The 15,788-nt window shown below is 49.1% G+C and overlaps 2 protein-coding genes and 1 non-coding gene across 5 annotated transcripts; 1 reads left to right on the top strand and 2 right to left on the bottom strand.

The window, feature by feature from the left end:
• Positions 1-327: 327 nt before the first annotated feature.
• Positions 328-4,020, top strand: LOC123452633 (zinc finger A20 and AN1 domain-containing stress-associated protein 6-like). Of its 3 annotated transcripts, none has more exons than XM_045129329.1 (2): positions 328-459; positions 3,143-4,020. In XM_045129329.1, the coding sequence occupies exon 2, from the start codon at positions 3,145-3,147 to the stop codon at positions 3,628-3,630; it is 486 nt and encodes a 161-aa protein (XP_044985264.1). In that variant the 5' UTR covers positions 328-459; positions 3,143-3,144; the 3' UTR covers positions 3,631-4,020. The 3 variants fall into 3 exon arrangements, with proteins under 3 accessions (XP_044985264.1, XP_044985263.1, XP_044985265.1); XM_045129328.1 differs by lacking the exon at positions 328-459 and adding an exon at positions 2,434-2,541; XM_045129330.1 differs by lacking the exon at positions 328-459 and adding an exon at positions 2,462-2,561.
• An 825-nt stretch (positions 4,021-4,845) lies between these two features.
• Positions 4,846-7,318, bottom strand: LOC123452632 (glucan endo-1,3-beta-glucosidase 8-like). Its single transcript, XM_045129327.1, has 2 exons — positions 6,251-7,318; positions 4,846-6,153 (listed from the first exon to the last, which is right to left on the bottom strand). Exons 1-2 carry the CDS (start codon positions 6,592-6,594, stop codon positions 5,025-5,027), a joined length of 1,473 nt encoding a protein of 490 aa, XP_044985262.1. The 5' UTR covers positions 6,595-7,318; the 3' UTR covers positions 4,846-5,024.
• A 1,460-nt stretch (positions 7,319-8,778) lies between these two features.
• TRNAG-GCC lies at positions 8,779-8,849 on the bottom strand. Its single transcript has one exon. It is a non-coding gene; the product is annotated as a tRNA-Gly (tRNA).
• Between the last annotated feature and the right edge of the window lie 6,939 nt (positions 8,850-15,788).

Genomic DNA, 15,788 nt, shown 5'->3' on the forward strand with positions numbered 1-15,788 from the left:
CTTCCATCGGCGTCGTGTCGTTGTGACCTCGCCAGAAGTATCCCATCTCCTTCCTTCCTAATCCCCACCGAATTACTAGTGCAACGTTTTCCACTTAATCTAACCCAACCACCCCGTCAGCCCGTCACCAACTTTCTCGATTAAAATTAAAATGCCAGCGGGAAAGCGACGCCGCGGTCCAGTTCGGAAAGGCCCCTTTCCCCCGGCCCTTTACAAGCAGTCCAATCCAACTTTATAAATTTAATTTATAAATGTCGGCCCGGCCCGGCCCCAACGACGCCACCCAAAAGGAAATGGGACACGCATAAAACAACAAGGACGCCAACAAACAAAATCAACAAGAACAAGAATTCTATCCCCCGGAACCGGAACCGGAACAACAGGCGGAGGACAAGGAGAGAGCGAGGAGCCGATCCGTCCCGTCCCGTCCGATCGATCGCCCGGCGGCTCTCCGGCTAGGTACGGCCGCTGTTGATTTCGCCTCCCTCCTCTTTTCATGAGGTCTGCCCGCTCTGTTCCTGGTTTTAGATGCTGGGAATTCTCGGGTCCGGCGGGTTCAATTGATTGCTTGTTTGATGCGTTGATTGTTCTCGGCCGCGGCCTGCCATCCATCTAGGATCGATTGGTTGGTTTGTCGGGTCGATGGCCTGCTGCGTGTGTTGCCTGATGAGATGGCGGACAAGGATGCCTGAATTTGCGGTGGTTATGGTGATGGATGATGTCATCGAATTATGATGCTGGATGAGCGGTTGTGTTTGGAACTTCGCTGTAACCGCCAACAAAGTAATTGGTGTTGCTCGTCTGCAGAGGATTATGGTTCTTAGGGATCTCTGCATGCATCAATCGATGCAGAGGCCGGGGGTGTTCGTGCTCTTTTCGAAAAGAAAAGGATTGGTGTTCAGATTGGAGAATTCCGGTTGGAGTTGCTGCGCTTCCAGGAAACTAGCGATTGTTGTGGCGCAGCTAGATGATTGGTTTAGAACAGGCCCTTTTGCGTTGTGTTTGTAATTGTCGCGGTGGGGAGTGGAATTACTGCTACACTTATTGTTCGCAGCAAGTTGTAGCTTCTTGTATAAGATTTCTGCCTTCTATAGCCTAGACGTACTCTCGAAAAAAAAAGATTGCAGAATTCTGTGGGCCTACCTGGATTGCTTCTGCCCTGTGGTCTTTCCGAGGTTGCTTAACCATGGTTGCAAGGCAGACGCTTAGCCGGTGGGATTTCTTCCTCGTGATTTTCGCTGCGGTAGATAAGAATAAGATCCTTCCCTTTACTCAAGGGGATACTATGTCATCAAAGATGGATAAACTGGTACGGCTGTTGTTGATCTCGCTCTTTTGATGAGGTCTGGCAGCTCTGTTCCTGGTTTTAGATAGGATGGGATTCTCTGGTCCGGTTGATTCAATTGTTTGTTTGGTGCGTTGATTGTTCATTGGCTGTGACCTGCCATCCACCTAATATTGGTTTGTTTATTTGATCACCAATAGTCTGGTGCATTATGTTGCCTGATGACAAACAAACATGCCTGAATTTGCAGTGGTTACGGTGATGGATGATGTTATAGAAAATGAAATTATGATTATGGATGAGTGCGTGTCTTTGAAACTTCGGTGTAGCTGTGAACTGTGTAATCGGTGTTGGTCATCGATAGAGGATTAGTGTTTCTAGAGATGTGTGCTTCAATTGATGCAGAGGTAGGAGTTGTTCACCTCTTTTCGAAAATAAAAGGAAAGAAAAGAAAAAGGATTAGTGTTCAGATAAGGGAATTCGCGTAGGCCTACCTGGATTGCTTCTGCCTTTGGCCTTGTCGATAGTTGCAAGGTAGACGCTTATCCGGCAGGGTTTCTTCCTTGCGGTTTTCGATGCCGTATATAAGAATAAGATCCTTCCCTTTACTCATGGGGATACTATGTCATCAAAGATGGACAAAGCTATTGTGGCCGAGATCTTTCTAAGAGCGTGGAAATCCACCTTTCTATTGCGTAGACAGGACTTATATTCCTTTATGCAAGATAGGATAGGTGCCAAGGCAGCGAGTAAAACCGTGCAAAGAAACTTCAACATGAATGAAAACACGTGTTTACGTTGCTTGACAAGCATCAAAATGGACCATCGATTACACCGTCGAACAAGGTTTCTTGATGAGTAAACACGTATAAGGATAAGTAATTTATAGCGGCTCGATTGCTTCATTCCTATTCTTAGTCTACCTTACAGCGACGGCATGCGTTGTTAGGCCTACCATGGATTGTACCATATGTTTCTGCTTCTACCTTGTGGCATTGCCGACGTTTCTTAACCAAGGTTGCAAGGCAGTTGCTTAGCCCGCTAGAGTATCTTCCGTGCGGTTTTCGCTTCCGTAGATAAGAATAATATCCTTCTCTTTACTCAAGGGGATACTATGCCATCAAAGATAGTGGCGAGTATCCTTTATATAAATACTTCATCATCAGTGAGCATTCATATGTATGTTGCTTCGCAAGCATAGCAATTGATCATCTATGACGATGTCATGGTGAGACAGTCGCACAAGGTCTCTCTAGGTGAGTAAACACATATAAGGGTAAGAAATCAATAGCTAATTGATTGCTCTGTTCCTATTCTTGGTTTATCTCACAGCGATGACATTTGTCCAGCTTGCCGGGCTGATTTCAGTACTAGTTTCTCCAGACAACGATCGGTTGTGGGAATCATGTGCATTTTTCGATTCTATGCCACACATTTATGCTTGATTTAAAGCGCATTTAAATTTCTAGGGAATACCTGTTCAAAAGGGGAGTAGCCCAATCAGGAAAATAGTAATGAAGAAGTCTGTGTCAAGGTTTGATCATGTGCATGGGGCCATGGGGACTTGATTGTAAGGGGGTCCTCCTTCCACAAATATGGTGCTTGTTTGATGGTACTCATTGCCTGTCTATGACCTCTAATCCGAATGATGAGAATGGACAATCGATCGATTGTGTAGGTTAGGATGAGTGCTCATCATATTCAGGACAATTGCAGGACAAGTATTTGTGATGGGATGGCCATCTGACATTTAGCTTCCTTTACATCATTTTGTGCATTAGCCCTATTGATTATGTTTGAGTTTCCTCATCCATGATTGTCCGCTCACGATACTGAGGTGTGATCCGTGTTCTGCAGAAATGGCGCAAGAGAGTTGGAAAGAGGCAGAGGATACGGGTGTCCACGCACCCGAGGCCCCGATACTGTGCGTCAACAACTGCGGCTTCTTTGGCAACCGGATGACAGAGAACATGTGCTCAAAGTGTTACCGAGACACTGCCAAGGCCAAGAGGATGGCCACTCTAGTCGAGAACAAAACTGCTGCTGCTGTTGCATCGTCACCCACACCATTGGTGGCAGAGATGAAGGATGAAGCATCTGGCTCAGCCAAAGAAGGCAAGCAAGTAGCCGAGGAGGAGGCGCCCAAGCCACCGAGCAACCGCTGCCTGTCGTGCCGGAAGAAGGTCGGGCTAACGGGGTTCAAGTGTCGCTGCGGAGACACCTTCTGCTCGATGCACCGGTACGCCGACGCGCACGATTGCAAGTTCGACTACAAGCAGGCCGGCAGGGAGCAGATCGCCCAGCAGAACCCCGTCGTCAAGGCTGACAAGGTCACCAGATTCTGATGGAGGTTCTGCTGAAGGAGCCATGCTCGTTTATATTTCCTCAATGGTGATGATGATGCTTGGTCCGTCAGGTTTACTTCAGAATTGTGTGTCTACCATCCTCCTGGGAGTGTACTTCGCCGATGAACCGCCTTGGACAAACACCACCAACCCATGTCCGTCCGAAGGGCCATCAACGGGCCATTGCACCGAGTTGGCGACGCCTTCAAGGGCTGTATAATGTTGGTGTTTGTGTGGCAACATTCATTGGCACAGGTGCATTTCTGTTTATTTACATATATATGAATAATGTGAATGTAAATATTTGTCCTTAACAGCATGCAGTCCAACTGATTTATCTATCATGCTCAAGGCTTGGCAGGTTTCCATGGTCACCTGTTTTAGTGTAAATCATTGTGCATTTCCGTGTGTTATGTGTTCAAATCAGCAATACTTGGTGCGTTTTATACTGCTGAAAAGATCCACTAGAACACTGTCAGAGTAAAATAATATGCCGGGTGTGGTGTTCGTCTGTTGAGGGTGATGCAGATACGTACAAGCAGAGTGTCAATGCCTCCACTTCAGTGCTTGTATAAAAGTGCAGTAGAACTTATCCAAGGTGTCTGATTTGATTGTTTTTCAACAGATTACATACTACGTGCTTATTGATCAGTACAAGTACAATGATATAATCTCCATTCTTCTGGAGTATACTCCCTCCGATAAATAAATTAATATAAAAGCATTCAGAACACTATTTTAGTAATCCAAATGCTTTTATATTAGTTTAAGAGGGAGTATCATAGCATTTTAGTATTGATCAACAACAGAGCTGAAAATAGCAGCAGATAATGGACCTCCACATGGCTGGTTGCGTCCTATTGAGAAACTAGTTAACGGGTCACCTCACACTACCTGCATTGGAAGCATTTATTTTCTTCTTTTTTGCCGACCTGCATTGAAAGAAAAGTTGTGCATCTAGACCATGTTATGCTGGATCAAGATTCATGTGCTGCAGTACTATTATTGCCAACCAAATCCTGCTCACTTTGTATATGCTCCATGGCCATGCGGTGAGATCTGGGGCTCTGAATCAACCGCATTCAGTCCTCGATCTCTGGTATTCTTGTAGGAGTATCAGCAAGCAGTACAGCACATCAAGTTTTTCTGATGCCATGTGAAATATCACTGGATCATTGGATCTGAGATTCTGAATGAAACTGTACACCATAGTCATCAAGCACATCAGGTGTTTGAATATCTGTGAAATGCCATCTGAACATATATCCTCAGGTATATATGCCTCCAGTACAAAGACTCGTACTGAAATACTGCTAGTAACTACTGCAGATCCAAAAAATATACGAGGCAACAAATGATCAACTGATGTAAAACAAGTAACTCTGTTGCATTCCCTAATGCGAGATCAAGAGCTGGGCCAGAGCCAGCACGAGCAGAGCGGCGGCGCCGAGCGGCCCGGCGCGCGTCCGCCGGCGGCCACCCGACGTCGAGGAGGCGGCGATCTGTATGGGGAAGTTGCAGGCGGCGGTGGAGGGGTCGGTCTGCGTGGGCACGGCGAGCGCCTGGAAGTCGCAGGCCTCGTCCTTCTGGTTCTGCACCTGGAAGTACATGTTGAAGGCGTAAGAGGCGTTGCCATTGACGTCCATGCCGTAGCAGGTGGAGCCGAGGCCGAGCGCGGTGCAGTCGGCGAAGGTGCAGGCGTAGTTCACGTTCTCCACCAGCTTGCTCTTGTCCTCGGCGTTGGGGTTGTACACGCACCACGTCCTGGGCAGGTACTTCACGCCCTTGGCCGGCACCAGCATCGTGTTCTGCCCTTTCCCGGTGAGGTCCATGGGGAACTTTGGCTGGCCGTCGAAGCGGAGGACGCCCCAGTGCCGCTCGAACGCGCCCGGCGCCACGCTCTTGACGTCCTCGTCCAGGAGCCCGAACAGGTACACCTCCATGTACTGCGCGGGCCGGAGCGGCGTGCCGGTGTTGGACGCCAGCCGCGGCAGCAGGCCGTCGTAGAAGCGCTTGGCGAGTGCGTTGTTGGCGTGCTTGTCGCCGTCCGTCGGCCAGCCGACCTCGCCGATGATGATGGGCAGGTCGCCGTGGCCGACGGCGGCCAGCGCGGACACCAGCGTGTCGAAGTTGGCGTCGAACACGTTGGTGTACGTGTTGACGCCGTCGACCACCGGCGTTGCGAGGCCGTCGAAGAAGGCGAAGTCGACGGGGAAGTCGGCGCTGAGGTAGAGGCTGAGGTAGGGGTAGATGTTGACGGTGAATGGCGCGCTGTTGTTGGCCAGGAACTGCACCATCTGCGTCATGAGCTGGGTGACGTCCGTCCGGAACCGGCCCGCCGACGGCACCGGGTTGGCCGAGGGCGAGTTGTAGACGTCGGCGTTGAGCGGCACTGTGGCCTTGATCTCGCTGAATCCGGCGTCGTTGAGCGCGTTCTGGATGTTCTGCAGCGCCGGGAAGGTGACCTTGTCGAAGGTGCCGTTGTAGGACGCCAGAAAGGGTTCATTGCCCACGGCCACATATCTGCGAACAACACAATCACACAGGTCATACAACCGCGGCGGGCGCTATGAACGGGAAAGAGCGAGAGGAAGGGGATTGTACTCAAGTCAAGACTTACTTGATGTTGACGCCGCCGTCGAAATGGTAACGGGAGATGTTGTGGCGCACCCACTCCCTGGCGTTATCCTTTTCGTTCATGAGGTCGAGCAGGTTGTTTGGGATGGCGACCATGACCTCGATATCGGTGCCGGCGAGCGCGCTGAGGGTGGCCTGGTCGGCATCGAAGAGCTTGACCTTCTTGATGCCGTTGTCCTTTAGCATCTGCACGACGATCCTGGGCGAGAGCGGGTGCGTGGCCTGCGTGCCCCAGTTCATCCCCAGCGCGTCCGCCGCCGGGGGGAGCACGGCGGCCACCGCCACCGCCGCCAGCACACAAAGCCACGCGCCCAGATTCGCCGCCATTGGGCCTCTCACAAACGGCGAACTGACGAAAGATTAAAGATCTCCCGTCGCGACGGGTTGGGAATCAGGACCAGGGGAAGCTCCGAGATTTGCCGATCCGAAGGGAGGCGGGAATCGAATCGGTCGAACAGGGGACACCCGGGACAATGCCGGCGAAGGGAGTATAAATCGGAGGGCGGAGTGAAAGAGCTTCAAGAAACGGCAATGGGGGATTGCGCACGAAACCGAAAACTAGACACGGTTTCTTCTCGGCCTGGGATTTCCTATCCGATCGATCCTGTGGTGACACCAACAGCTCGGGGAGAAAGGGATAGGGTGGGGGGCGAGAGTCGCATGTGAATGCCGGAAATTCCTTCCCGGAGCCAAAAAGGCAAGAAACGAAACAGAGGAAGGAAGGGGAGATCGAAAAGATTGGGGGAAAAGGGTGGATGCTTTTGAACTGAGAGCGACTCGGAGTCGAGGCAACGCCGGCCGGGGACCGAGGATAATAAAGGGTCAGAAAGGAGGCAGCATTTAAGTCGGAGATCGGCTGGCTGGCTGGCGACGCGTTGGTTGCTTCGTTGGTGTGGCGCGTTTGGGACAAGGAAGGAAGCGAGGAAGAATTTATGAGGGGTTGATGGTGAGGAGGAGGAGGAGGAGGAGGAGGCGGGGGGTGGAAGAAGGGATGACGGATCGTGGTGGACGGGGAGTCTGGGTGGCGGATGGCGAAGATGAAGCAGAGAGTCGGGGGAGGGAGTAGTGGGGAGTGGAGAGTATGGGTCACTGCGCTGCCGCGCGTGGATCGGTGGGGGGCGACGTGGCGCGCGGCACGCGCCCGGGTTGACCAGCGGCGGGACCCACGTCGGTGCGGGCGCGCTTCGGGCTTATGTCCGTTTTACTACAGCGCGCGTCACGCTAGACGGATGCCGCCACACCAAGTACTAGTACTAAAAATAAAGTTTTTTTCCCTTGGAAAAGAAAAGAAAAGACTTTGCGTGCCAAGAAGAAGCGAGGTTTTTCGAAAGTAGATAAAACGCGTGAGGTTCCGTGCTCTCCTTTTTCGCATACACGCCAGCACTCGCCTGCTGGTGCTGCACGACGGACCAAAGTTTTTTCTCTCTCGACTACCATACGAAATCTCATCCGCCGCTAGTTTTTTAAGCTTTTGCGTAGTAGTAGCAGCACAGCTGATTTTGGCTTTCGTTTCTCCAAGCGAGCGGGACAGGGGCCGCGTGGGACGGCCCAAATGGCCGGCGCCTTGCCGGAATGAAGTCGACAGCCCGTACCACACCCCGGGTTGCATTCGTCCGTTGGCCGGCGCGGCTCCCCAAAATGACCCTGCCATTCAAACGTCTGGACCACGCACCCCGCAGGCGAGTGCGGACACGAGAGAGCGTGTTGCACATGTCGGCACGCGCCGCCGCGTCGTCTTGCTATTGCCTATTGCTCCACTCCACTGCTTCACGCTCCCCCGCCCGGGCGACGACGTTGATGGGCCGTCCGGTCCGGTCCGGTCCCGTCCCGTTGACAGACATATCTCACCAACCCAGACGAGGCTCCACCGCTACAATACAGTCCCAGTGCGGCGATGCAGGTAGCGCAGGCCCGCACGTGGCACCGCAAGCCCGATCTCCCATTCTCTCTCGTCGAGATTTGCTCTTGCTCGGGGAAGAAGCCGTGCGTCCAAACAAAGGCTGGCTGGCGGGCGGTCCGGCCATGTCCAGCTGGTGAATTAAGAAGTAACTGACGGTACACCAAGTGCAGTAAACACCTGGCTCTGGCTTTGGGTGGGTGCCGAACCCACGAGTGGTTGATGCCCAGTGAGGTGCACCAGCTTGGCAGCTTCAAACGCAAGCAAAGTTGGAGTATTCGGTTTCTGGTCAGAGTTTCTAGTAGTACCCCAATAGCCAAGCTGGTCAGCCAGCCGTGACCACTTCTGTTCTTGGCTGCGTGATGGAGGGCCTTTCGGAGAGGCGAAACGGGGGAGAGACGCTCGTGTGGTTTTGGCCCCGTGCTGTGACGGTTGTGGCGTGAGAGGAACCAGGATTTCCTCCTGAATCAATCAAATCAGGCAAAAAGTTATGATCCTTTTCTCTGTACAGGGGAAACGACACGGTGGTTCGGGTTCAGAGAAGGGAACACTGGTCGAGCTAGAGCTTGGCAGCAGTGTGTGTGACGGTGTGTACAGACACAAAAACAAAAGCTTGCACCAGCCGGGAATCGAACCCGGGTCTGTACCGTGGCAGGGTACTATTCTACCACTAGACCACTGGTGCGTCGTTGAACGTGATCTCCATTTGCCGAATTAATTTAAGTTGCCAGAAGGATTCTAGGCTGTCCACGCCTAAAAGAGTAGGAATTCAATGTTCCATGTGTTAGAGCAGCTACACCCGTAACTTATAAATCCGGACCCTTGAAATCCCGCGAATGCGTCCATGCTTGTCCGCAAACACTGATTGGTCACGCCTTAACTAATGCATTCTACAACGGGACATCTTAAATTAGAAACTATAAATACATATTATTACATGCAACGTAAACCTAATACTAAGCGGAGCTCGTCCGGTTCCGTCGTGTCCATGTCTGGCGGCCGGTTGGGCCCCTTGCAGTGTTGCTCCGGTCGCTGCCGAGGTAGAGTAGGACATGGGACACTAATACTGGCTCACGGGAGTCGAGCTCCCGCCGTCTCCTATGCCCCAATCTTCCTCGTCGGAGCGAGTGACTCGGATGTTGTCGGTGGACGTCAGGTCAATGACGGGTCCTTCCTAGGAGACGATGTCGACCACGACACGGTTGCGGCGCCCGCACCCGTGCAATATACGGGGCATCGGAGAGTGCGACTCCGCCACTCCAACGTCCATCGATGCGGTCTGCCCGGGTGTTTGAGGCGGATTTGAGAGGTTGAGCTGTAGATGCTCTTAGTTGACTAGATGGCCCAAGATTCCCTGCTACACGATGTGAACTTTGGTGCCTATTGTGCCTCTCCCTTGTTCAAGAAAACAAAAATGTCGGGGCTCCATGACCACATATAGATACGTTTTTCCGTGAATACGTAATTGTTGGGTATAATTGTATTTATAGGGGAAAAGAAGTAATAGTGTGCAACTCTAAGGGGCGTGTACGAATAGGCGTCCCTCGGAGTGCAAGTTGAGCATTGAAAGGGGTTGCTCAGCCTCAATACAAAAAACTCAGGATTCATGGGTAACTCCTACTAGCCCTTTAGCCCCGACATGTGCCCACAAGCGAGCCTCGTCCTTGATAGTGCGAGCAAGGTCATAGTACGATGGCCGGAGGTTGTCGAAGACTACAATGTTACGATGTTTTCAGAGGGACCATGTGACAAGAGTGATGATGGAGTTGGCTCCTTTGCACAAGCTAGACGAGAATGTGTTGGTGTCGTCAGACCACCAAGTGAAGATGCGAGCTGACACAATGGATGTAGGAATCATCATGCGACACAACGAAAGGATTTAGTGTCATGTGAACCTGGGGAAGGCACACTCGACGAGCAGATGATCTAAGGTCTCGAGTTCTTGGCTGCAGAATTTGCACATGGGGTCATGAGAGGCTGTGGCGAGCACGTCGTTTGACAGTCTAGCATCGATCCAAGGAAATGATCCACATGAAGAACTTGGTGTTCATGGGGGCCCAACATCTCCAAATAAGGCGCTAGAAGGGCGCGGTGTCCAATACGAGGGATAGGGCCTTGTAGGTTGAGCAGCCCGTGTAGGCCCCATTATTAGTCCACTTCCATACAATCTTGTCAGGCCCAACCGTGATTCGCAGTCGTTGGATTCGACGCCATGGGTCAAAGTACTCAATTGTGACAGCAAGGCTCAAGAATCCGTGAATGTGACAATTAGAGTTGATGGTCGAGTGGCCGTGAATAATGGCTCGAATTTTGAGTTAGACACTTTAGACTGGGTCTTTTAAGCTTTTACTGTGGGTCAAAAGATTACCCGAAGAATATGCATTGGAGACTGAGCAAGAGGACTTGTTGGAGAAAATCTACGATTTATGCATAGATAATAATTTCCATGAGAATCCTTTGTACAAGTACTATCAGAAGTAGATGTATCTCGTCTCTCAAGCCCATGTTTCATAGGAAAAAAACCTTATGTAGAAAAATGAAGAAAACATCATCAAGCCACAAGAAGAAGAATGTTTAGAAAATGATGAACCCGAGGAACATGGAGATGAAGGACGGAGCAAGTGTTGTCTAGAAACTCCCACCGATGGTAATTTTTTGACAAAATTAATATACATCTTGATGAAATTGTTGAAGGTTATGACTTAGCTCCAGCTCCTCGTCTTCTTGATCATAATATTACTATGAAGTTACAACCACTAACCTTTCACGCATCTCAACTATGTTTGTGTTGGGGAACGTCGCATGGGAAACAAAAAAAATTCTACGCGCACGAAGACCTATTATGATGATGTCCATCTACGAGAAGAGATTTGGATCTATGTACCCTTGTAGATCGCACAGCAGGAAGCGTTAAGGAACGCGGTTGGTGTAGTGGAACATCCTCACGTCCCTCGATCCGCCCCGCGAACCGTCCCACGAACCGTCCCGCGATCCGTCCCACGATCCGCTCCGATCTAGTTCCGAACCGACGCCACCTCCGCGTTCAACACACGTATAGCTCGACGACGATCTCGGCCTTCTTGATCCACCAAGAAAGACGGAGAAGTAGATGAGTTCTCCGGCAGCGTGACGGCGCTCCGGTGGTGGTGAAGGATCTACTCCTGCACGGCTCCGCCCGAGCTCCGCAGAAATACGATCTAGAGGAAAAAAAACCGTGGTGTTTGTGGTCGGGCTGCCGTGGCAAAAGTTCTCTCAAATCAGCCCTAAAACTCCACTATATATAGGAGGAGGGGAGGGGAGGCTTGCCTTGGGGTCCAAGACCCCAAGGGTACGTCAGCCAAGGAGGTGGAGGAGTCCACCTCCAATCCTAGTCCAACTAGGATTGGAAGGTGGAGTCCTTCCCTTCCTTCCCACCTCTTTTTTTTCTTTTCTCTTTGATTTTCTTATCTCTTGCGCATAGGCCTTATTGGGCTTTCCCACCGGCCCACCAAGGGCTGGTGCACCACCCCTAGGGCCTATGGGCTTCCCCGGGTGGGTTGGCCCCCTCCCGGTGAACATCCGGAACCCATACGTCACTCCCGGTACATTCCCGGTAATGCCCGAAAACCTTCCGGCAATCAAATGAGGTCATCCTATATATCAATCTTCGTCTCCGGACCATTCCGGAACCCCTCGTGACGTCCGTGATCTCATCCGGGACTCCGAACAACATTCGGTAACCACACATATAACTCAACTATACTAAAACATCGTCGAACCTTAAGTGTGTAGACCCTGCGGGTTCGAGAACTATGCAGACATGCCCCGAGGTACTCCTCGGTCAATATCCAACAGCGGGATCTCGATGCCCATATTGGATCCTACATATTATCCGAATAACTTATCGGTTGAACCTAAGTGTCAAGGATTCAGGCAATCCCTTTGTCCTTCGGTATGTTACTTGCCCGAGATTCGATCATCGGTATCTGCATACCTATTTCAATCTCGTTACTGGAAAGTCTCTTTTCTCGTTCCGTAATACATGATCCCGTGACTTACACTTAGTCACATTGCTTGCAAGGCTTGTGTGTGATGTTGTATTACCGAGTGGGCCCCGAGATACCTCTCCGTCACACGGAGTGACAAATCCCGGTCTTGATCCATACTAACCCAACGGACACCTTCGGAGATACCTGTAGAGCACCTTTGTAGTCACCCAGTTACGTTGTGACGTTTGATACACACAAGGTATCCCTCCGGTGCTAGTGGGTTATATGATCTCATGGTCATAGGAACAAATACTTGACACACAGAAAACAATAGCAATAAAATGACACGATCAATATGCTACGTTTATAGTTTGGGTCTAGTCCATCACATGATTCCCCTAATGATGTGATCCAGTTATCAAGCAACAACACTTTGCACATAGTCAGAAAACCTTGACTATCCTTGATCAACTGGCTAGCCAACTAGAGGCTTGCTAGGGACATTGTTGTGTCTATTTATCCACATGTGTATCTATGTTTTCATTCAATACAATTATAGCATGGATAATAAACAATTATCTTTAAACAGGAAATATAATAATAACTATTTATCATTGCCTCTAGGGCATATTTCTAACAGTCTCCCACTTGGACTAGAGTCAATAATCTATTCCTCACATCGCCATGCGATTTACATTGTAATAAATCGAACACCCATACAGTTCTGGTCTTGATCATGTTTTGCCCGTGGAAGAGGTTTAGTCAGTGGGTATGCTACATTCAGATCCGTGTGCACTTTGCAAATATTCACGTCCTCTAACTCGACGTAGTCGCGGATGAGGTTGAAGCGTCGTTTGATGTGTCTGGTCTTCTTGTGAAACCTTGGTTCCTTTGCTAAGGCAATGGCACCAGTGTTGTCACATAACAGAGTTAATGGATCTAGTGCGCTCGTCAGAACTCCAAGATCTGTCATGAACTGCTTCATACAGACACCCTCATTTGCCGCCTCAGAGGCAGCCATGTACTCCGCTTCACATGTAGAATCTTCTACGACGCTCTGCTTGGAATTGCACCAGCTTACCGCACCCCCATTAAGAAAAAATACGTATCCGGTTTTTGACTTAGAGTCATCCCGATCGGTGTCAAAACTTGCGTCGACGTAACCTTTTACGACGAGCTCCTTGTAACCTCCATACACGAGAACCATTTCCTTAGTCCTTTTCAGGTACTTCAGAATATTCTTGACCGTCATCCAGTGATCCACTCCTGGATCACTCTGAAACCTGCCTGCCATACTTATGGCCAAGCTGACGTCTGGTCTAGTGCACATCATTGCATACATGATAGAACCTACGGCTAAAGCGTAGGGGACGTAACTCATTGTCTTTCTATCTTCCGTAGTTGCTGGGCACTGAGTCTTACTCAATTTTATACCTTGTAACACTGGCAAGAACCCTTTCTTCGACTGATCCATTTTGAACAAGGTATGTGCTTTGTGAAAGTCCTATCAGGCGTTTCGATCTATCCCTATAGATCTTAATGCCTAGAATGTAAGCAGCTTCTCCTAGGTCCTTCATAGAGAAACTTTTATTCAAGTAACCTTTATGCTCTCCAAAAGCTCCACGCCATTTCCAATCAGCAATATGTCATCCACATATAATATTAGAAACGCCACAGAGCTCCCACTCACTTTATTGTAAATACAAGATTCTCCAACCACTTGTATAAACCCAAATGCTTTGATCACCTGATCAAAACGCTTATTCCAACTCCGAGATGCTTGCACCAGTCCATAAATGGATCGTTGGAGCTTGCACACTTTGTCAGCATTCTTAGGATCGACAAAACCTTCGGGTTGCATCATATACAACTCTTCCTTAAGAAAACCATTAAGGAACGCCGTTTTGACATCCATCTGCCAGATTTCATAATCGTAAAAGGCAGCTATTGCTAACATGATTCAGTCAGACTTAAGCATCGCTACCGGTGATAAAGTCTCATTGTAGTCAATTCCTTGAACTTGTGAAAAACCCTTTGCCACAAATCGAGCTTTATAAACGGTCACATTACCGTCTGCGTCCGTCTTCTTCTTATAGATCCATTTGTTCTGAATAGCCTTGCGGCCTTCACGTAGTACTTCTAAAGTCCACACTTTGTTCTCGTACATGAATCCTATCTCGGACTTCATGGCCTCCAGCCATTTGTTGGAATCCGGTCCCACCATTGCTTCTTCATAATTCGCAGGTTCATTGTTATCCAACAACATAATCGTCAAGACAGGATTACCGTACCACTCGGGAGCAGTACGTGATCTTGTCGACCTGCGAGGTCCGACAGTAACTTGATCTGAAGTTTCATGATCATCATCATCAACTTGTTCCTCAACCGGTGCCGCAGTAACAGGGGTTTCCCCTTGCCCTGCGCCACTATCAAGAGGAATTAGAGGTTCGACAACCTCATCAAGTTATATCTTCCTCCCACTCAATTCTTTCCAGAGAAACTCCTTCTCAAGAAAAGCTCCGTTTTTAGCAACAAACACTTTGCCCTCGGATTTGAGATAGAAGGTATACCCAACTGTCTCCTTTGGGTAACCTATGAAAACGCACCTTTCCGCTTTGGGTTCCAACTTTTCAGGCTGAAGCTTTTTGACATAAGCATCACATCCCAAACTTTAAGAAATGAAAACTTTGGTCTTTTGCCATACCACAGTTCGTATGGCGTCGTCTCAACGGATTTTGATGGTGCCCTATTTAAAGTGAATGCAACTGTTTCTAATGCATAACCCCAAAATGATAATGGCAAATTGGTAAGAGACATCATAGATCGCACCATCTCTAATAAAGTATGATTACGACGTTCGGACACACCATTACGCTGTGGTGTTCTAGGCGGTGTCAACTGTGAAACAATTCCACATTGTCTTAAGTGAGCACCAAACTCGAAACTCAGATATTCACCCCCACGATCAGACCGTAGGAACTTGATCTTCTTGTTACGATGATTTTCGACTTCACTCTGAAATTGTTTGAACTTTTCAAACGTCTCAGACTTGTGCTTCATCAAGTAGACATAACTATATCTACTCAAATCATCAGCGAAGGTGAGAAAATAAGATATCCGCCGCGTGCCTCCACACTCATCGGACCTCACACATCGGTATGTATGATTTCCAACAAGTCACTTACACGCTCCATTGTTCCGGAGAACGGAGTTTTAGTCATCTTGCCCATGAGGCATGGTTCGCACGTGTCAAGTGAATCAAAGTCAAGTGACTCCAAAAGTCCATCGATATGGAGTTTCTTCATGCGCTTTACACCAATATGACCTAAGCGGCAGTGCCATAAAAACATGGGCTATCATTGTTAACTCTAACTATTTTGGTCTCAATGTTATGTATATGTGTATTATCACTATCAAGATTCAATATGAACAATCCTCTCACATTGGTTGCATGACCATAAAAGATATTACTCATAGAAATAGAACAACCATTATTCTCTGACTTAAACGAGTAACCGTCTCGCAATAAACAAGATCCAGATATAATGTTCATGCTTAATGCACACACTAAATAACATTTATTTAAGTTCATAACTAATTCTGATGGTAACTGAAGTGAAACTGTGCCGACGGCGATTGCATCAACCTTGGAACCA

Source organism: Hordeum vulgare, chromosome 5H (genome assembly GCF_904849725.1).
Source record: "Hordeum vulgare subsp. vulgare chromosome 5H, MorexV3_pseudomolecules_assembly, whole genome shotgun sequence".
Taxonomy (NCBI): domain Eukaryota; kingdom Viridiplantae; phylum Streptophyta; class Magnoliopsida; order Poales; family Poaceae; genus Hordeum; species Hordeum vulgare.